This window comes from Balaenoptera ricei, chromosome 7, assembly GCF_028023285.1.
Source record: "Balaenoptera ricei isolate mBalRic1 chromosome 7, mBalRic1.hap2, whole genome shotgun sequence".
Taxonomy (NCBI): Eukaryota; Metazoa; Chordata; class Mammalia; order Artiodactyla; family Balaenopteridae; genus Balaenoptera; species Balaenoptera ricei.
This window is the reverse complement of record NC_082645.1, coordinates 93,032,593-93,054,312: the sequence shown is the minus strand read 5'-3', so window position 1 is coordinate 93,054,312 and position 21,720 is coordinate 93,032,593. Positions and strand designations below refer to the sequence as shown.

The 21,720-nt window shown below is 43.0% G+C and overlaps 1 protein-coding gene and 1 long non-coding RNA gene across 11 annotated transcripts in view; one reads left to right on the top strand and one right to left on the bottom strand.

The window, feature by feature from the left end:
• LOC132369175 (uncharacterized) overlaps positions 1-5,245 on the bottom strand; it is a 79,592-nt gene extending 74,347 nt beyond the window's left edge. For 4 of the 5 annotated variants that reach the window (XR_009504282.1, XR_009504284.1, XR_009504285.1 and 1 more), the window contains exons 1-2: positions 5,039-5,245; positions 4,165-4,790 (exon numbers count right to left, since the gene is read on the bottom strand). This is a non-coding gene — a long non-coding RNA (uncharacterized LOC132369175). The remainder of the gene's footprint in view (positions 1-4,164; positions 4,791-5,038) is intronic. The other variant, XR_009504283.1, reaches the window with a different exon arrangement.
• The window catches only part of METTL21A (methyltransferase 21A, HSPA lysine), a 55,876-nt gene continuing 39,203 nt past the window's right edge, over positions 5,048-21,720 (top strand). For 3 of the 6 annotated variants that reach the window (XR_009504281.1, XM_059928555.1, XM_059928556.1), the window contains exons 1-3: positions 5,048-5,459; positions 6,123-6,302; positions 7,823-7,934. Coding sequence is in view for 5 of the 6 variants with exons in the window: in XM_059928555.1 (XP_059784538.1) it covers positions 6,156-6,302; positions 7,823-7,934 (259 nt within the window). In the remaining variant the exon portion in view is untranslated. Of the gene's footprint in view, positions 5,460-5,611; positions 5,701-6,122; positions 6,303-7,822; positions 7,935-16,001; positions 17,735-21,720 lie in introns of those variants that run through there. The other 3 variants (XM_059928554.1, XM_059928553.1, XM_059928552.1) reach the window with 3 other exon arrangements.

Genomic DNA, 21,720 nt, shown 5'->3' with positions numbered 1-21,720 from the left:
GAATCTGCCTGCCAATGCAGGGGACACGGGTTCGAGCCCTGGTCTGGGAAGATACCACATGCCGCGGAGCAACTGGGCCCATGCGCCACGACTACTGAGCCTGCACTCTAGAGCCCGTGAGCCACAACTACTGAGCCCATGAGCCACAACTACTGAAGCCCGTGTGCCTAGAGCCCGTGCTCCGCAACAAGAGAAGCCACCGCAATGAGAAGTCCGCGCACCGCAACGAAGAGTAGCCCCCGCTTGCCACAACTAGAGAAAGCCCGCACCCAGCAACAAAGACCCAACGCACCCGAAAATAAATAAATAAAATAAATAAATTAAAAAAGAAATAGAGCTGCACTTAATGTTTACGGAACAAGTAGACATTAAGTGTCTACATGAGTTGCATATGTTCCTAAACATTCTTTCTGGTGCTCCCTGAGCCAAATGCTACCAATCAGAACACTGGCTGGGGCTAAAGGACACTCTTGTCTAATACTAACAAGGAAAAGCAAATGACAACTTTCTAGATAAACTGTAAGTAAATATAATGAGGTAGATGTTCTATGTCAGTTTAGTGGAGTGCTGGAGAGGTTGGGAGGTTTGGTTTTGTTTCGTAAAGACCTATGTATGATTTCAGCAGAAACCATGGAGAGCAGGGAGAAGGAATGGGGGAGGGGCACAATCTGTGACAGGTTTTATGGATGAGGAACCTGGGATCTTGGGAGGTTTATAGTACAGGTAACCTTAAGCAACAAGAGGGTTAGGGGTGCTGACCCTCTGTGCAATCAAAAATCTGCATATAACTTATAGCCAGCCCTTCCTATCCGCAGTTCCCCTGTATTCTCAGGTTCAACAAACTGCAGGTCACGTAGTACTGAAGTATTTACTATTGAAAAAAATCTGACTATAAGTGGACTGGCATGGTACAAACCCATGCCGTTCAAGGGTCAATTGTAATTACTCAAGGTCATACCAATTAAACTGTCAGAGGCAGAATTTAAATTTTCACAGTTCCTCTGGCTCCAAAGCACATCCTTTTTCTTGTGCCCAGTGATGGCTCCCCAAAGGAAAGGGACAAAGAGAGGAAAAGAGAAAATAAGGAGACGGAAGGTTTAAAAAAAGGAAAGTTGAGAGGGAGAAGCAACACAGAGAGGTAGAGGAGGTAAGAAAGAAAGGAGATACTAGGAGAGAAAAAAGGAGAGGGAGAGAAGACCAAAAAAATAAAAATAAAAAAGGAAAAAATGAATAATAATATTGAAGGAGAAGAATAAAGTTGGAGGACTGACACCATCTGACTTCAGACTTACTGTAAAGCTGTAGTAATGAAGACAGTGTGGTATTGGTGAAAGAACAGACAAATAGATGGAGCAGAATAGAGAGCCCAGGAATTGACTCATATAAATACAGTCAGGAGATTTTTGACAAAGTGCCAAAGGCAATCCAAGGGAGAAAAAGATAGTCTTTTCAACAAATGGTGCTGGAACAACTGGACATTCACATGCAAAAAATAAATCTAGACACAGACCTATACCCTTCACAAAAATTAACTTGATATGGATCACAGACTTAAATTAAAATGTAAAACTATAAAACTCTTAGAAGATAACATAGGAGAAAACCGAGATGACCTTGAGTAAAGTGATGCTGTTTTAGGTATAATACCAAAGGCATGATCCATGAAAGAAATAATTGATAAGCTGAACTTCCATTAAAATTAAACATTTCTGGGGACTTCCCTGGCAGTCCAGTGGTTAAGAATCTGTGCTTCCACTGCAGGGGGCGTGGTTTTGATCCCTGGTCAGGGAACTAAGATCCCACATGCCATGTGGTGCGGCCAAAAGAATAAATAAAATAAATCAGGGCTGGAAGCCTAATGAGACACAAAAATGAGAAGTGAAAAAAAGTTAAACACCTCTGCTCTGTGAAAGAAACTGTCAAGAGAATAAGAAGACAAGCCACAGACTGGGAGAAAATATTTGCAAAAGACACATCTAATAAAGGACTGTTATCTAAAATATACAAAGAACACTTAAAATTTAACAATAAGAAAACAATCATATTTTAAAATGTCCAAATAACAGGTACATGAAAATGTGCTCAACATCACTAATCATCACAGGAATGCAAATCAATGCCACAATGAGATATCACCTTACACCTGTTGAATGGCTATTATCAAAAAGATAAGAGATAGCAAGTGTTGGTGAGAATGTGGAGAAAAGGAAACCCTTGTGCACTGTTGGCAGGAATGTAAATTGGTACGACCACTATGAAAAACAGTATGGAGGTTCCTCAAAAAATTAAAAAGTAGAACAGAATTACCATATAATCCAGCAATCTCACTTCTGGGTACATATATCTGAAGGAAATGAAAACACTGTCTTAAAGAGATACCAGCATTCTCGTGTTCTATGCAGCATTATTCACAATAGCCAAGACATGGGAGCAACCTAAGTTCCATCATCAGATGAATGAAGAAAATGTGGTGTGTGTATACACACACACACACACACACACACACCCCCCACAGGGAGTATTATTCAGCCATAAAAAAGAAGGAAACCCTGCCATTTTCGACAACATGAATGACCTTGGGGGTATTATGGTAAGTGAAAGAAGTCAGACAGACAAATACTATATGATCTCACTTAAATGTGGAATCTAAAAAAAAAAAAAAAAAAGACTCATAGAAATAGAGAACAGATTGGTGGTGGCCAGAAGCAGAGGATGGGAGGTGGGGGAAATGGGTGTAGGTGATCAAAAGGCACAAACTTCCAGTTATAAGTTCTGGGGATATAATGTACAGAATGTAACTGTAGTTAACAATACTGTTGTTTTATACATTTGAAATTTGCTAAGAGAGTAGATCTTAAAAGTTCTCATCACAAGGAAAAAAATTGTAACTATGTGAGGTGATGGATATTAACTAAGCTTATTGTGGTAATCATTTTGCAGTATTTACATATATCAAGTCATTATGTTGTATACCATAAACTGATACAATGTTATATATCAATTACATCTCAATAAAACTGGAAAAAAAAGATGTTCTACATCATATGTCATTAGGGAACTGCAGATTAAAACAACAGTGAGGTACCACTACAAGCCCATTAGAATAGCCAAAATCCGAAACACTGACGACACCAAATGCTGGTAAGGATGTGAAGCAACAGGAACTCTCATTTCTGGTGGGACTGCAAAATCATACAGTCACTTTGGAAGACAGCTTGGCAGTTTCTTATAAAACTAAACACACTCTTACCATATGACTCAGCAATGATGCTCCTTGGTATCTACCCAAAGGAGCTGAAAACTTATGTCCACAAAGAAGCTCGTACAGGAATGTTTACAGCAGCTTTATTCATAATTGCCAAAACCTGGAAGCAACCAAGATGTCCTTTAGTGGGTAAATGGATAAACTGTACTACATCTATACAATGGAATGTTTGTCATTCAGCACTAAAAAAAATGACTACCAAACAATGAAAAGACATGGAAGAACCTTAAACGCACACTAAGCAAAGGAAGCCAATCTGAAAAGGCTACATACTGTATCATTCTAACTATATGACATTCTGGAAAAGGCAAAACTATGGAGAGTTTAAAAAAAAAAAAATCAGTGGTTGCCAAAGGTTATGGAGGAAGGACGGATGTGTAGAGGACCGAGGATTTTTAGGAAGTGCAACTACTCTGTATGATACTATAACGGTGGATACATATCTTCTACACTTGTCCAAGCTCATAAGATGTACAACATCAACAGTGAACCCTCATGTGTAAACTGTGGCCTTTGGGTTCTAATAACATGTCAGTGTAGGTTCATCAACTGTAATAAATGTACCATTCTGGTGGGAGATGTTGAGAATGGGGGAGGCTGTGTATGGGGCAGGGAGTGTTTGGGAAATCTCTGTACAAATCTCTGCCAATTTTGCTGTGAACTTAAAACTGCTCTCAAAAATACATTAAAAAAAAAGTTAAAAATGAATAATTGAGCAAAGCAAAGAAAGAAAAAAAAAGTAAAAGACCTTCACTGGTGACCTTCAAAGTTCACTTCAAGCCATCTTTGCAGCCCCACGTCCCAGCCTTCTAAGACCTGGACAGAGAGCGGGGCACGCCCCCAGCGGGAAGCGAGAGGCGAGGAGAGGGGGTGGTCTAGGCCTGGCCTGAGCCTCTTACCGGTGGCTGGCGGCGGGAATCATCCGGGAAGCTCTGAAAAACAGGAATTCTCCCGCCCCACCGCGCACCAGCTGAGCCTTTCCGGTGGCAGCGTCCAGCTCTGCGGAGTTGAAAAGCGCTCCAGTTCATCCTAACGTGCAGGCGGAGCTGAGAATCGCCATGAGAGCGGCGGCCGGTGGGGTCGGGGGTCAAGGTCCGATAGGAAAAAGAAACGTTCCCGGGAGAAGGATGCGCCCCCGCCCCGTCCCCCAGCGCGGTCACATTCTTGGATGTTCACTCCAGCCGCGCGCATCCCAGGGGCCTGCGGCCAGATGCCACACTCTCAGCAGCTCTCACCTCAAAAACAGGTGTCCCCAGGGCAGGTGCGCTAACCTTCTGCCCCGGGAGGAGGGAGACCGAGTCCATGACTGGGGCCGACAGCGCGCCCCGCCCCGTGTAACAATCCAGTCCCGGGAGCCACGGGCTGGCTCCGCGAAGGGCTTGATCACGTTTCCCACTCTATCGGCGCGGAGCGCGCGGTTACACCAATTCGGACTTCACTTTAGTGACACGAATACGGATGGGTGTGACCACGTGTTCTTTGGAGCGAATTTTCTCCTATACCTCCTAACTGACCACCGTTAAAACTAAAAACAAGCAAGCACACACATTGAAAAACACACACAAAAAAGGCGCGCGCGCGAGAACGAGCACACATACAAGTGGACCCAGCGCCTGTCCAGCGCCAGGCGGGTGGCTTCCGGGTTCCCGGTCGCCCTGGCACCCACGGCCTCCGCGCACCACCCCCCCCACCCACCCCCGCGCCTCCGCACCTAGCTCTCCCGGCCAGTTCTGCCCTTGGCAGCCCGAGAAACTGACTTGGGGGCCCAAATACCTTGGGGACCTACGCGGAGGGAGCACCGCCTCCGCCCCGCCGCGGCATCCCCGCTCCGGGCCCCTGGCCCACACCCGCCACTCCGCGCCGCCGGTACTCGGGGAGCACTTGTCCTGGGAAGGCGGGGGACCGGAAACGCGTGGCCCTGGCGCGGACCGACCACCTCCGCCCGCCTCCGCCCGGCCGCACGCCGGTCTACCGGCTCTCTGGCCCTTTAAGGCGGATTTTTCCGCCGTCGACCTGGGGGCGGGGAAAGCGTCGCGCGCGCCAGGAGGGGGCCGCCTCCGGAGCCGTAAGTGGAGGCGAGGTGGTGCCGTGGGCCTTAGGGTGTGGCGGGCCAGCGCCGCTGGAGGGGGGCTCCTCTCCAAGCTCCCGCCCCTACCTCGCCTGTTCCCGCAGCTCCGGAGCTCGCGGGAAGGACGTGCGTACCTGTCGGCCCTTCAGTGGGGCGGGCGGGGGGCAGGTTGGGCGACTCTGGGGAGGCCTCCGAGCCGCGGGTGCCTGAGTCTACGCGGACCCGGGGCCTCGCTACCCGCGAGCGACTCGGAATCCACGAGTGTCTTTAACTTTCAGTCTCCAGGAAATGGAACTGCGTCGACCGTGTATCTCTAGCTGGTGTCATAAAGCAGGAAAATCATCGTTAACACCCAGTTTAAGTTCAGGTTCGAGTCCGTGGTGGTCGCAATTGAACGCACCGATTTAGAGGGAGTGAGGGAAGAACAAAACACGAAAAAATGCCCTGCAGACCGCAGCGGGTTGCCGCCGCAGTCCACGCGGGCCCGGGCAGTTTAGGAAGCGGTACTTTCTCCGCGGCCCCGGGCTGTCACCTCCGCCTCGCTCACTCTTACCCCGCTGCGAATTCACTGAGTGGTTACAGCTGAGTGCATAGCCATTCCGCACCTTTGGCATGAATTCCCAGCGACATCTCACTTCCCAGGAGAGCCAGGCAAAAGGAATTAGAGGCTTCCCGCAACCCCGTTTCTGCTTTTGAACTTGTAAAACGGCCTTAAGAAGCATTTGGAGCTCCTAAAGAGATAACGCATTTTCTGGCTAGAACCTCACTCAGGATTCTTTTGCCTCACAGCTTTGAGCGAGCAGAGAGCTGGGCGCGGGCGAGATGGCCCTGGTGCCCTATGAGGAGACCGCGGAAATGGGGCTGCAGAGATTTCACAAGCCTCTTGCCACCTTCTCCTTGGCAAACCACACCATACAGATCCGGCAAGACTGGAAACAACTGGGAGTCTCAGCGGTGGTTTGGGACGCGGTAAGTAAGCCCGGGGGGCCTCTGAAGGCATCAGCAATTGATTGTAAGACTGGTCTTTATTTTTAAAAAGTAACAGCTTTATTGGGTTGTAATTCATATACCGTACATTTCACCTATTTAAAGTGTGTGTGTGTGTGTGTTTTAAAGTAAGTTCACAGAGTGGTACTGCTCAATTTTGAAACATTGCATCACTCCACCCCTTCCAAAAAAAGTACTCCTACCCATTAGAATCACTTCCCTGATCCCTCCCCACCAAATAGATTGCATTTTAAGGGTGAGTAAAGAAAACTGAAAGAAATTAAATGACTTACCAGTAATTTACCCAGCAGGGAAGAGGGAGGGCTGGAAGGAAAGCTGGGGCCCCTAGCTGCTTTGGACAATTATTCAGTTAGTTTTTAAGTTTAACATTGCGCAAAGGATATTGTAAACTGACAAAACCAAAACTGAAGATTATGTGTTTTCTTTAAGTTTTCCACAGTTGTAATGATCAAAAATGATACTATAATTGCTGCTTTACTTTTTTCTCTCCGAGCAGTGTTCTTTCAGCTGCTTGTGACAGAGACTTGCCCTAAGCATCTAGCCACACCTGGGATTCAGTGGGAGCTCAGTGAATGTTGGATGAATGATTGGTGTAGATGCAATTTTACAATCTAAATATTGTATTAGGGGTGTTAGAGAAACACTTAGGAATAAAAGTCTTCATATATCATAACCCAGTAATATCATTTCTAGGAATCTAGTCCAGGGTAACTACAAGAAAAGTTTTCTCAGAAAGAGTAATAAAGATACATAACAGTGAGGAATGGGTGAATCTCCTACATTCTCACCAAGAAGAGGAATTGCTAAGTATGCTAATAGTATGTGGCTATGAAGAACAAATTATATTTTAAAATTACGTTAACAGTATACAGTGATTTATAGAGTTATATGCAAATGCTAACTCACACATCAAGTCCAAACCTTTGGCTAAAACTTACTTTTGATGCCCAGCTCCTCTGGGGTGATGAGCGTTAGGGACGCAGGAGAGGAGGAGAGAGGGAGGAAACTCCAGGAGCCTTGGCGCTGCTTTGCTTTTTCCTTTTGGTTGTGGCCTTGCTGATTTGAACTTGGTTTAGGAACTGGACATTCCTTTAAGCAGAATCACAGAGACTGTTCATGTCAGCTCTACCAGAGTGATTTTATAAACCTCGAGTGTAAAAATGCTGTGACACAGTAAGAAATTAGTCTTCCCAGATTCAGCAGAACCCTGTCCTGGGTGGTCAGTGTCCCTGACCACTGCTGTCCCCGTAAGGGCCTCTGTTGGGGCCTGGGGCAGCTGTGCTGGGGAACTCGGTGTCTGTGCTTGCTCCAGGTGACCTCCCAGCAGCAGCTGAGTTCCTGTGTGTGCTGTTACACTGGGAATTGAACCTTGCGGTGGGAGGGGAGTATGTGATGTCTTCTTGGAGCATGTAGCCTGCTTGAAACCCTTCAGGCCCTGAAGCGCTTGTTGACCTAAATTGTCATGCTGTGTTTTGACTCAGGCTGTCATTCTGGCCACGTATCTGGAGATGGGAGCTGTGGAGCTCAGGGGCTGCTCTGCCGTGGAGCTGGGTGCTGGCACGGGGCTGGTGGGCATGGTGGCTGCCCTGCTGGGTGAGTGTCACGCATGGCTCACTCCTGTGTGAGTGGAACTCACGGAGGGGCACCTTTTCCTGACACAGAGCTCATTGTTAGTTTCCCTCTTACTGGGTTACTCTTTTTCCTCCTGTACTTATTATGAGTCACAGGCCAACTGCTGTGCTGTCAACTCCAGGAAGGCTAATTCCTTCTCTCTCTCTCATCCTATTATTTATACTTGTCACGGGAGATTGCTTTGCCCACTTCACTTCTGTGATGCCCATAATATGATCTTAAGGCAACTGAGTTCAAAGAGAATTATCTTTGATTATTATAATAATAATAATAATTATTGATTATTATTATTATTTGTGTTCCTAGCTTTTTACAGTTTAGGTGTTGTCTCTGTACTCTCGGATTTAACCCTAGGAGGTCGGGAGAGCAGATAGTCTCTTACTTCATTGCTGAGGAAGCTTTGCTGGTTTTTTTCTTTTAGGGAGGGCTGCCCCCACCCCGTAGTTTGTACTGACATCTGTTAACCAGTGTGCAGTTCTGAAACGATACCAAGGTTTGTCGTTTTTTGCTTGGCATACAGACATTAGTTTAGGCCTAGAGTATTTTTAAGCTTCATTTCTGTTTTATAGTTCATTGTTGACTCTTTTCTACAACTTCCTGCTCATACATTTCAAGCTGTGCCTTGATTGGATAGACCAGCCTCTGAGATACAATGTATAATATTCCCCACTTCAGTGTTGTCACCTGGAGCTCTTGTTAAAATGCAGTTTCTGCTTCTGTAGGTCTGGGGTGGGGCCTGAGAGCCTGCATTTCTAACAAGCTCCCAGGTGATGATGATGATGCCGTAACTGCTGGTCCTCAGACCGCACTTGGGTGGTCAGGATCTAGAGTTCCATCAAGTGTGTACAGGTACTTGAGCACCCACTAAAGCCCCGGCTTTTGTCCTGTCCTTTTTCTGGTAGCATATCTTTTTCAGTATTCCTTTCTCTGTTTAGATTTTGCCTTCCAAGATTTGATGGGGAGCACGGGCAGGAGTGGTGGGTGGAAGTCTGTACATAGAAACTGATTTAGGTCCATCTGTCTGACACCACAGCACTTTCAGTCACTGAGGAGGCCCTAGCCGATACACCACCTTTTGATCTCCTCAGGTTAACCTTATATCGTCCCCGTGTATGTTAGGTATGTTTTTAATTTTCATTTTTCCAGTGAAGCTGGGATTCCAGGAGATGAAGCCACTTTCTGAAGTCCTGATCAGGGGTGGCCCGAGACTCAAACCAGGTTTGTCAGACACAGAGGCCCAGGTTCTTTTCTTTCCATGGCACTAACTCCCATCTCTGTGATGTTTGAGAGGACTTAACTGGAAGGGGAAATGAGGTTTCTTCTGTCTCCTCCTGAGAACAGGGCCTCCTCACTGCTGTCGAGACAGCAGAGCACGGTGACCTGCAAAGGGTTAGAGGCCCACTTGGCTCTGACTTTTTTTTGTTTCAATTTAATTTTATCGAAGCATAGTTGATTCACAGTGCCGTGCCCACTTCTGCACAGCAAGGCGACCCAGCCATGCATAGACACATTTTCCGTTATGGTCCATCACAGGATACTGGATACAGTTCCCTGTGCTACACAGTAGGACTCTGCTGTCTGTCCATTCCACATACAATAGTTCGGCATCTGCCAATCCCAAACTCCCAATACTTCCTTCCCCACCACCACGCCCTCAACCCCCCAACCGCAAGTCCACTCTCCACAGGCTCTGACCTCTTTTAATTCTTACTAGCTGTGTCACCTTGGGCAAGTTGCTGAATCTCTAAACTTCAGTTTCCCAATAAACTGGGGATAATAACCATATTGACTGGCCAACAGGGATCAAATGAGATCACGCATAGAAATCTGTTAGCCCGCTGACTGGCACAAAGTAAACGCTCAACAAGCGTTCTCTGCATTTTCATTTCTGATCTAGAAATCTGGATCTGTGGGCTTGGGAAAGCCAGCGTAAGGTTCTTCAAAGACCAACACAGAGCGAAGGACTAGTTAGTTGTTGCCACAAAAGATGGGGACTCTGGGAAGGGCGAGAACAACAGAATGGCAGACGGTGTTCTTGTGGTTGCCCCAAAGCAGAATTAATTGCTGCCTTATTTCTCTTCCCCACAGCGCTCGGTGTTCTCCGCCCCAGCTCTGTCACATTTCCCTGTAGGCAGTTGTTTCATGTGTCTGTCTCTCCTGGCAGGCCGAGGCTCCTGAGGAATGGGGCCGTGCCTCCTTCTGTGTGTCCTTGGCCCTAGTACAGCAGCTGGCACACAGTAGACACCCAAATAGTTCTGGAATAAGAGATGAACTAGAAAATCATGAAAATTACTGTTTCTGTTATAAAAATGATATAACTCTATTACAAAAATAACCCTAGAAGCAGTCTAAAAAAAAGCAAAAACCCACCAAAGATTCTGCTTATTCATGACTTTGCAATATAATTACCATTAGCATTTTGGTGTATTTCCTCCTATTCCTTTTCTCCATCTGTATGTTAATCATAGTTATAATCGTGATTCCATACGTGTGCCTATGTGTGTGCATGTATATTTTCACACACATATATATGATGTTTCACTTAACATGTCGTGCACATTTCTCTGTGCTATGGCATGCTTTTCATGCTCATTATTTGTGGCTACAAAGTATTAGGCTGGAGAAATTTTGAGGCTGAAACCTAAGAGTAAGAAAAAGTTAATCTCTTTAAAATGGAAACAGAACTAGAATAGGTAGTGCTTTGGAAATGTCAGAAAAGAGGTTGATTGTTCCCCCTTTTTAAACTATTTTCATTTTTTGTAACCTTACTCATTGATTCCTGACTCTGGGGAACACCCACCGCGTGCCTGTCATGGTTCTAGAGCAGCAGGTCACTGCTCTCAGGAAGCATCCATTCTAATTCTAACTGGGGCAAGAGGCGGGAAAAGACAAATTACATTAAAAAACGCCCCCCCCCCAAATGGTCAATGATATGCAGAATGTTAATCTAGGGTGATGAGATTTTCATGTTAAAAGAAAAAACAGCTGCTAATTCCTGGGCGGTTCCTGTGTTCTGGGTGCTGTGTCTTTATGGCCTTCATCCTCACCACAACCTGGCATAGTAGGTCTACTTGGAGCTCTTTTCAAAGTGGCGAAATGGAGGCCTAATAGACGTCAAGTAACTTGCCCAAGGTCACAAGCTAATGGATTGTGGAGTTAGAATTTGAGTCCAGTCTGACTCTCAAATCCTGGTTCTTAGTTTGAAAACCTCTTCCGCCTTTATACTACTTGAAAACTATTCTTAGGAAAAAAAATCACATCTTAAAGACAGGGTTCTGTAAGTTGGGTTGGGGTCAGGAATCTGGATTTTAAAAGCTTCCCAGGCGATTTGATGCCCAAGCAAGTCTAAGGACTGCTGTCTTAAATATAATGCTCAGCAAGAAATTGTCTTTCAGTTTTCTGTAATTCCAGTGCAAGTCTCCACTGAACTTTCAACTTGTACGTTTAAATGAAAGCTGTTGATGTCTCTACCTGGCTATTTGTCAGCATGTGTTTAAACTTGAACTCTTCTTCCCTTTCCAAACTTGTCCTTTCTCTTTTGTTCTGAGTTAGCATCACTATGCAAGTAGTCACTCAAGCCAACTCCTTGACCTGCCCTCCCCGCTGCCCCCCAGCCCTTGAGCCCTGCTGGGTCTTTTAACTATTTCTTGATTCCATTTCTCCCTTTCCATTCCCACTGTCTGGCTGGAGTGCTTATCATCTGTCTCCTGCTAGATTCTATCCACATTCCCACCTGACCTTTCTACCTCTGTCTTATCAAACCCACTTTTCCCAATAGCTGTCAGTGTGGCCCATGTAAAATGCAGGAGTGATGGGGTGACCCTGTGCCTTCCCATTGCCTGCAGGCCAAATCCCAGGCTTCTTAGTGAGGCTCTGTAATCTCACTTTGCTGACTCTTTTTCAGCACAATTGCACTGAGTGAAGTTCCAGTGACACACACACTGCCTCTGGCCTGTCCCTTCTGCCTTGAATTCCCCTGTTCACCTCTTTCCTCTGGTTAATGCCGCATCTTTCAAGTGTAAGCTCAGATTTCCTTTCCTTCCGAAATCTTTCTTCAACGTCTGCTCCTCTCGAAGAATTTTTCCTTTGTGACCACATAATTTCCTGGCACACCCATGTTCCTATATTTTACTCCCTACACTGCATCATAATTACGTTTATGTGTGTCTGTCTCATGAGACTCTCAGTTCCTAGAGGGCAAGGACTTTCTTGCCGATCTCTGTATCTTTAGCGCACACTCTGCTCCAACATTTGAATAAATTAAGGCGTTGCTTACGAAACTAAAAACTAAAAGTAATGACAAATGTTTACATGTTCTTTTTCCATTACCAAGCGAGTGACAGCAGGCTATGTTGTCTTATTGGGTCAGTTTCCATTAGTTTTTCATGAACTAAATGTTGTCTCATCTCCCTCCTTACCCAGCATAAATCTCACCGGCAGTCACTTTATTACCATCTTCACGTACCATCAATACCCTGCACTTCCTTGCTTCATCCTCTTCTCTGGGCTCAAAACAAGGTTACGTGCAGCTCTCCACTTGTTCCAGGCCTGCACCCAGGCAGCTGAATGTGGCTGGAGGAAACAGACTACTTCTGGGTCTCATTTTAAATTCCTGGTCAGGACCCCCTGGGGGGCTCCTCGTGCTGCTGAGGAGTCCAGCTCTGCTCCCTCTCTGCTGACCTCCAGTCCTCCTTTCTCCACTTCCACTCTGAGCTGATGACATTTCTCCTTATTTTACTGAGAAGATTGAAGCCATCAAGAGAACTTCTGTAACGTCCCGGCACTGTCTCTAACCACCCCCTGCGTCTGCACCTGCGGTCTGCCTTTGTTCCCGATGCCGTATGCACGTGGACTGGGTCTCCTCCCCGGGGCCAGCCCTCTCTTGCCTGTTCAAGGGTGTTGTTGCAGTGGTTCTCTTTCCTGCATTATCACTTTTCCCTCTTTCTACCTGATCATTCTCATCAGCATACAAACTTGCTGTTATTTCTCCCATCCAAAAAGTAAAAAATAAAACTTAATAAGTGGCTGATTGTAGTTCTGTAGCAGGAAACGTATAAGTTGACCCTGGAATATCTTGTCGTACCAGAGAGCAAGGAAGCTATCGAGGATGACTGGGTTTGTGTCAAAAGTCCATTGGCAAAAGCTAGACAATTTGAACATCGATAATGATGATGGCATGGGTTTAAATACGTCAGATATGTTTAATGCATGAGTTCATGATACAACAACAACAAAGTAAACCCAATCTGTCATCTTTGGAGGATACTTAGAAACCAGCTCTTTGAAATCTGGTTTATAAAAGGGGAGAGAGCAAAATTTATCCTGCCTTTCCTAGTCAAACAATTCCTCTACAAAATGAATAACCAAGTAGTAATTGAAAGAAGCTTTCTCAACAAATAAATGCAAAAGGAATCTAATAAATTAAGGATCTGGGCATTGAGTATTTGTGGTTGCTCACATGACAAAAATAGAGCCTACCGGGTATTACATCCTCTTGATGCAAAACACCACCGCCACCTGTGAAATACTCTTGTTCAAAAAATCAGACTCAAATCAGACAAATTTCCAGGAGATACAGAGCACAGAGGAACATGTCAAACTATACAAATGGCATAATGAGCCAAATCTAGATTGTGGGAAACTACAGGACAGATGATTTGTTTCTTCCCTAAATTGCAGGAGAAAAAATAAATAAATAAATACATACAGGAAACTGATAGATTAAAAGAAACTTAAGACATCCTGCATACCCTTCACCCAAATAAACAAACAAAAACTCCCAAAACAAAACCACAGGCAAGATGATAATATTCTGTGAGCTGAATATTTGGGGGATAAAAATCGAGTAACTCGTGAGGGAGTGATTGCCAGAGCCAGGAGAGTGGTTACTGCTGGGTGGCCTGTGTTTGGGACTTGGCCTGTGGTGGGAGCCTGGGAGCCGTGACAGCAGGGAGGGGGCCTGCAGCTCGCCCCCCCGCATCACTGTGGACACCTCCTCACAGGTCTTCTTGCTCTGGCCTTGCCCCACTGCTAGGAATTCTGTTAAAACCTAAGTCAGATCACTAGTACTTCTGCTCAGCACTCTCCAGTGGCTTCCCATCTCACTCAGAAAAAGCCAGAGCCTTTTTGGAACTTAACCTGTGAAGCCCCAGCTGATGTGCCTCCCTCCGGTTACTTCTTTAACCTGTTACTTCTCTCACTTTGTCTCCTCCTGCTTTATCCCTCCTTCCAGCCACTCTAGCCTCCTCCTCACCTGCCCCTGTAGGCCTTTGCACTTGCTCTTCTACTTGCTAGGAATGTTCTTCCCCCTGATATGCATTCGGTTATTCCCTCACCTAAGTCACCTTCTCAGTGAGGCCTTCCCTTTCTACCCAACTCTCTTACTTCCTGATGTTTTATGTCTCTCTTTCCTGCTTTATTTTTTTCCTTAGTATGTATCTCCAACTAACATACTAGATATCCTACTTTTAAAAACACCTCTTGCTGCCTATCTCCTCACTTGAATGTAAGTTCTATGAGGGTAGAGGTTTTTCTCCCATGCTGTTGGTAGACACTTGGATGTTTGTAGAATTGATGGACATTATGGGGAATGGTCAACTGACATTAAGATCCTACTGAAACTCCTGGAACAGAAATCCCTGAGACAGGAGTTAGAGGAGGTCTCCATCTAAGAGCTATTAACAGGAACACTGAGGTGACATGCGAAAGACCAGATCATTCCAGTATTCCCAGCAGAGTGCTCTGTAGACTGTTAGGAAATCCAGAGGTAAAGTTCTAAGTTAAACCAGGAAAAGGCTGTCTGTGATTTCTGTTATCAGGAGAGATGAAAAGTATCACTGAATTTTGCTCATTGGGCAGCACTCTGTCTAGCAACAAATGGTCAAAGTGGTAGGTGCGTGCATCTAACAACTTGCACATTTTCATAGTATCACACTCAGGACTGAGTCAGATGTCAAACTGAATTACATACTGTCCTAATGTTACATGTCAAGATAAGAAACATTCAGTATAAGCTGCCACTGAAATGGTCTGGGATCCTCTTGGGGATTACCCATGAAGATTGCAGACTGAAGGATGCAGATGAGAAATAATTTTAGGAAAGAATGAAACATAATTTTTAAGTTTCAGAATTTATGGGGTCAAAACCAAGCAGGATTACAGGTACTATAGTGTTAATACAATGTAGATGAGGTATTTCGGGGCTGACCTTATGTAGTTGCTTCTCCTGAAGGATACCTACCAGTTCAGACTCCTCTCGGTCATATTGGTTCAAAAAGTTGGATCTCTTAGTTCATGGTAAACAACCCTCAAGAAACAGATTAATAAAATATTGCCTCATTCATTTTACACATTGCATGTAGAAACTTAGCACATAGAGAACATTACCTCACATTTTAACCTGCAGTACTTTAATACAATCTAGTCGTTTCTAACTTTACTATTTTTCAATAATTATATATGAATTGCATGAATACATATAGATTGTCTGCTTCATGACAGCATAAGGAGAGGAAGACTGAGATTTCTTAGTAGCCAGCTAATCTTTTCCTTGATTCTTTTTAAAGCTTTAGTCCCAGAAAGGAACCTTTCCCGGTTTATGGTACCTTGTCATCTTCATAATTGTTTGCTCCCAGATTTTTCATCTTTGGACTCCATTTTACCCTGAGGCCTACTGACATGAAGACGGTGACCTAATAAATGAAGTATAATGGTAGATACCTGTGAAGGGTGGGCCACTTCTGTCTGCACAATTCAGAAGCATCAGCTAGCTTGTCACCTGTATTTAATAGGCATAACTTCAGCAAACAGCAAGTGTGTCATAGAGGCAAACCAAAGTTTCACTTTTACCTACAGGCAGTAGAGAAGGAGCTGCTGGCCATTGTTCTGACGTATCACAGCTCTCCACGAAGGCATCATATTGTGTCTTATCAGGTGGAATATTTAGAGACGCTCACCCTGCTGTTTAACTTGATCCCTCTACCTATTAGTTGTACTGATGTGTGCATTACTTTCTGTCCCATGTTCTAGGTGCTCATGTGACTATCACGGATCGAAAAGTAGCATTAGAGTTTCTTAAATCAAACGTTCAAGCCAACTTACCTCCCCATATCCAGCCCAGAGCTGTTGTTAAGGAGCTGACTTGGGGACAGAATTTGGGGAGTTTTTCACCTGGAGAATTTGACCTGATACTTGGAGCTGATATCATATATTTAGAAGAAACATTCACAGATCTTCTTCAAACATTGGAACATCTCTGTAGCAACCACTCTGTGATTCTTTTAGCTTGCCGAATTCGCTATGAACGGGATCACAACTTCTTAGCGATGCTTGAGAGGCAATTTACTGTGAGTAAGGTTCACTATGATCCTGAAAAAGATGTACGTATTTACAAAGCACAGAGGAGAAGCCTGAGGGAGGACTTATAGTTGGCTATAATTTATAAGAATGTTGTCACTGAGTGTGTCAATTAAGGTCTTAGACTGGGAATATAACCATATGTAATGAAATGGCTTACTGTACAAAAAGTCTAACCAAAGGTTCTCAAAAGGCAAAGCAAATGTGCAGTTTTAAAACAAAGCAGCACTTTGTCCCATTGCTGTGACTTTTTAGTTATGTTTTACTCGCTCTGAAATTCAATTAACATTAAAGGAAAGTGTGCGATTTTGGTTTATGTTGTTTCTGTATCCCATACTGCTCCCTCTCAATAAACAATTTTCACTGATGCTGTGATGAAGGGTTGGTATAAAGGCATCTTCAAAGCAGTGAGCTTGTTTTGGTGAGGCTAGATCCTGCAAATCATTTAAAACACATTGTAAGACATACGTTTAGCCCAGTTTTCTAATTTTCTGAGTATAAAACAAGAGGTGTAATGGACATTCCCTGAGCTGTTAATACTCTTGAAATCTTTTGTCTACTGCATTTAGGTCTTAAATACTTTTCGTTGTTTGAGATTAGGATGTGAGTTTTCTGAGGTCTCACGTGCTTTCTGGCGTAATTTCGGATTTAGGTATATAAACAAAGGCGTAAGTCAAAATAAAATTTTAGTTACTTTTTGATAGCACCTAAAATCTTGGACCTCTATGTGCTGGGAATAGGTTATCTTCAAATCAAAAGCTGTAGTTTCTCCCTTCCGCTTTACCCTTGGTCAAATGTTGCTTTTGTATTTCTTTCCTAGGCTTTCCCTGCCTCCTTATACTGCATAGGATGACAATGAAAAAAAGTTTTAAACCTCATCCCGCCATGGGAGGTTAGCTCCCCAAGTATAAGCTCCTTCTGTATTGTACTGATAATTGCTTATTCAGTGTCTGTGCTCCCCAGAAGACTGTGAGCTTCTTGAGGGCCAGGAGTGCTTCTGCCTGTTTCTTTATTGCCTCCCCAGTATCTAGTATATCATAACCAAATATTCGGTGATTGAAAAAGATACATTACATTTAGAGGGTATTGATCTCTGTGTTAATTGACTGCTACATTGTTTTATGATTATCTTTGATAGACTTTGTGAAGTGACACACATACCCTGCCCTTTTTTCACAATGTAAAAGCTTAAACAACAGCTTAAACAGATTTAGATCCCAAGAATATTATAATCTCAGTATGGTATTCGGTACTAGAGATAGATTTCCTTCGTAAACCATTAGAAACAAGACCTCCTCCCTCTTAACCTTTTAATGAATATTTTGGATGTGGAAACACCAAATACATTGTTTTCTACACATATTTTAAATAGAGGTTTGGCTTTAATAAAGGTGAATTTAAAGTTCTGAGATTGTGATGTACCAGTTCAACACAATTCTGATAAATGCACATGAAATAGAAATATCCACAGCTTACTGAATCCATAAAATGCCAGTACTGCACCATAGGCATGGAAGGTCTTTTAAAAAAAGTAAAATAAAAGCCCTGCAACATCAATAACACTATAATGCAAGACTAATCCCATCTAGGTATGATATTAGAAATGAAGATACTAATTGGAGTTCAGCTCCTTTCCTGTAACATGCCTAGCTTTGGAGGGAGGTATTAGAATGTCTTGGGGTGTGGACGGCGTGGGCGGAGAGCTGGATGCTCTGCCAAGTGAAGTAAGCAGTGATCGGCTTCTTTTACATTTTCGTAAAACAGTGAGACTCAGAAAAGGCTGAAAGTAATTCTTTCCCCTTGGCCTACAAATAGAAGAGGTGAGAAAAATTCAGCAGGAATAGCTTGGTTGTCTAAGTGAAAATCAAATGATTTTTTTCTGGCTTTGAGTTCAAAATGTGGCCACAGGTCCAGTTCCCTAGAGAAATAGACTCAGAGGTGAAGGTTAAGATGCAGAACGTTTAAATGAGAATGCTTTCGAGAGCGACACCTCTGACGGAGTAAAAGTAGCAGGACTGGGAAAGAGGAAGAAATTGGGTTGGGATGCAGTCAGGAAAGTCCTCAGTGGAATTCAGAGCTGAGGTGGCCGGAAGCTGGGTATTGAGGCAGGGGGGTGGGACTTATATCCTTGTGTCGTCGGTCATCGGATACAAGGAGCTGAACCTTGGGGTGAAGACAACACCTGAGAGACTCAGCTGAGAGCCATCAGCCACGAACATTCCCAGAAGCAGGGAAATGAGTGCTTCAGGGATGCGTGTGTGGGGATGGGGACGTGAGACTGTATCTGGATACTGGAGCACATTGTCCACTGTAGATGTCAACGAAGTTGTGACATCTTAGGAGAAAAGGATTAATTTATCCCATAAATTTGCATGCTAAGTGTGCTTGTTTTGTCTTCAAGTTAAGGATAGAAATCTAGTCTCCTCTGGACCTACTGTACTAAGCCTTGATCCTCACATTGCTCTGTTTCTTCAAACTGTTATGCAGTTAACTTAGCCAGTGGGTATCAGTAACTTTCTTCCCAGTTAAAATCAACTACCATGGCCAAGATGCTAAATTAACATATACATCAGATTCTTAGAACTAAAACTACAAAGTACGCTGTTGTCTTCTAAGTAGTTACCTCTTAAGGGTATCTCGCTTTAGTTCATGATAGAACCATCTGAATCCATGGTACCATCTTCAGATAGTTTCTAGCGGTACATTTATTCTTTTACACTAAAGGATCAGAATTATAATCGATCAAAATACTTTATCTAAGTGAACTGAACACTAGATTGAAAACTGAGGGCAGAGTAACATTGTCTGCAATGTTTCATCTTACCAAATAGTTTATGCTCCAGTAAGACAAGGACCATACCTCATATTTATATTTCAAGTGTTAACAGTGACCTCTTCATAAAGGGAGTTCAATAAACATATACTCATGAAAAATAGATTCCTTTACAGATCAGTTACCTTATTAAATTGCCTATTCTCAGGGATATCAAAATGTAAAGCATATTCTCAGTAACAAAATTGTTATGAACGTATATAAAAGATTCACTTCCAACATCATTTCTGTTTAATCTCTATGCTTTTAGTTTATAGTGGTTGATAGAAGCATTTTCAGTCATTTTTAAAATCAAGAAACAAAAATAACAGTTTAAGGTACCTTTAAAAAAATTCAAGCACTCTATTTTTTTATTTTTTTGGCTGCACCACTCGGCTTGTGGGATCTTAGTTCCCTGACCAGGGATCGAACCCGTGCCCTCGGCAATGAAAGTGCAGAGTCTTAAACCACTGGACCACCGGGGAATTCCAACAATTTAAGATACTTCTAAAAATCACTTTTTCATGTACCAGTATCGGTTAGAGATCCTAGATATAGTTGGTGAAACAGACGTGTGATTTTAGTGTCAGAGAAAGTCGTAATTTTACTGCTCCCCAGAACCTCTACCAAGACAGAAGTAGCATTTTCAAGTTCTTTCACAAGAATGAGGTGAGACACTACAGTGAGTGTATTTCCCTGTTGTGGGAAACTGGAGACTTGGGTTCTCTTAGCACTGACGTGAACTGCAGGAAAAGCAGGGCAGTCCTCAGGGTCTTTTTTTTTTGCACTTTAAAAATTGAGGATTTGTTAGCTCAGAAGTTTCTTTCTGCTCTAAAAATCATGTTATGCTTTTCTTTCTACAACCAGAGAAGGGTTAAAATGTAACACTAGAAAAGATGGCATACTGAAAAATTGTTTCCTAGCTGAGAACAACTGTTTCTCAGGGAGATTAGAAGGGAAAACAGTATAACAGAGGTGAGAAAAGGAAGGGCCAGCTTTTTTGTAACTTTGTGTAAGGCTGGTTCTGCTACTTCTAATTTTTTTTCATGTAATATATGTATGAAGAGACTATGAAGTTTGACATAAAAGATTCTAACCAACATGACATTTTTATTAATTTAGCAGATTATTAATACTGCTTAGGAAACCACCTCCAAATATGAAGAAAACCATACCTAATAAATAAGTTTCCACTTTTCAGTATCTATCCTGGAGATATACTAACTTGTATATATCTATACTAACTTGTATATATCTTAACAGTCAGCAGTTTCAAGCAACCTGAATGTCCACAAAAGAGGGTACTGGTTAAATGAACTATGCTGTATCTATACAATGGAATACTTCACACCTGTTAAACTGAGGTAGATATACATATAGTGAAATACAACTATTGCCAAGACACATTCAGTGAAAAAAAGCACCATTTATATAAAAAAGGAGAGGGAGGAGAGAAAAGACATTTACATTTGTGTGTATATGCACAGATTGTCACTAAAAGGATACACAAACTCACCCATTTGTACTGTTTAGTTTTTTCCAAATATACATATTACTTTAAAAAACTAAGTTAAAAAATAAGAATGAGGACATTATCAAGAAAGTGAAAAGAAAACTTAACAGAATGGGAGAAAATATTTGCAAATCATATTATCTGATAAGGGTCTAATATGCAGAGTATATGCGGAACTCATAAAACTCAACAACAAAAAAACCATTAAAAACTGAGCAATGAACTTGGACATTTCTCCAAAGAAGTATACAAATTGCCAACAAACACATGAAAAGATGCTCAATATCATTAGTCATTAAGGAATTACAAATCAAAACCCCAATGAGATACATCTTCACATCCATGAGGATGGCTTTACTATTTTTCTTTAAAAAAGCAAAATAACAAGTGTTGGCCAGGATGTAGAGAAATTGGAACACTCATACATCACTAGTGGGAATGTAAAATGGTGCAGCCAATGAGGCAGTTTGGCAGTTCCTCAAAAAGTTAAACAGAATTATCATATGACCCAGCAATTCCACTCCTAGATGTATACCCCAAAGAATTGAAAACAGGGACTCAGAACAAAAAACTTGCACATGAATGTTCATGGAAGCATTATTTACAGTAGTCCAAAAGTGGAAATAACTGCAACGTACAACAGATGAACAGATAAATTGTGGCATATACATACATTGGAATACGACTCAGACATAAAAAGGAACGAAGTACTGATAAATGCTACAACGTGGAGGACCCTCAAAAACAGTGCGCTAACTAAAAGAAGCCAGACGCAAAACGTCACATGATTATGTGAAATATCCAGAATCGGTGAGTCTACAGAAAGATTGGTGGTTGCCAAGGGCTGAAGGGAGGAGAAAATTGAGAGTGACTCTTTCTTTACTGAGTACAGCATTTCATTTTGGAGTGATGAAAATGTTTTGGAACTAGATATAGGTGGTGGTAATACAACATCATGAATGCACTAAACACCACTAATTGTTCACTTTAAAATGATAAATTTTGTTATGTGAATTGCACCTCAATCATAAAAATTACATTCAAACTCCTGGAAATTACCTTTCCTC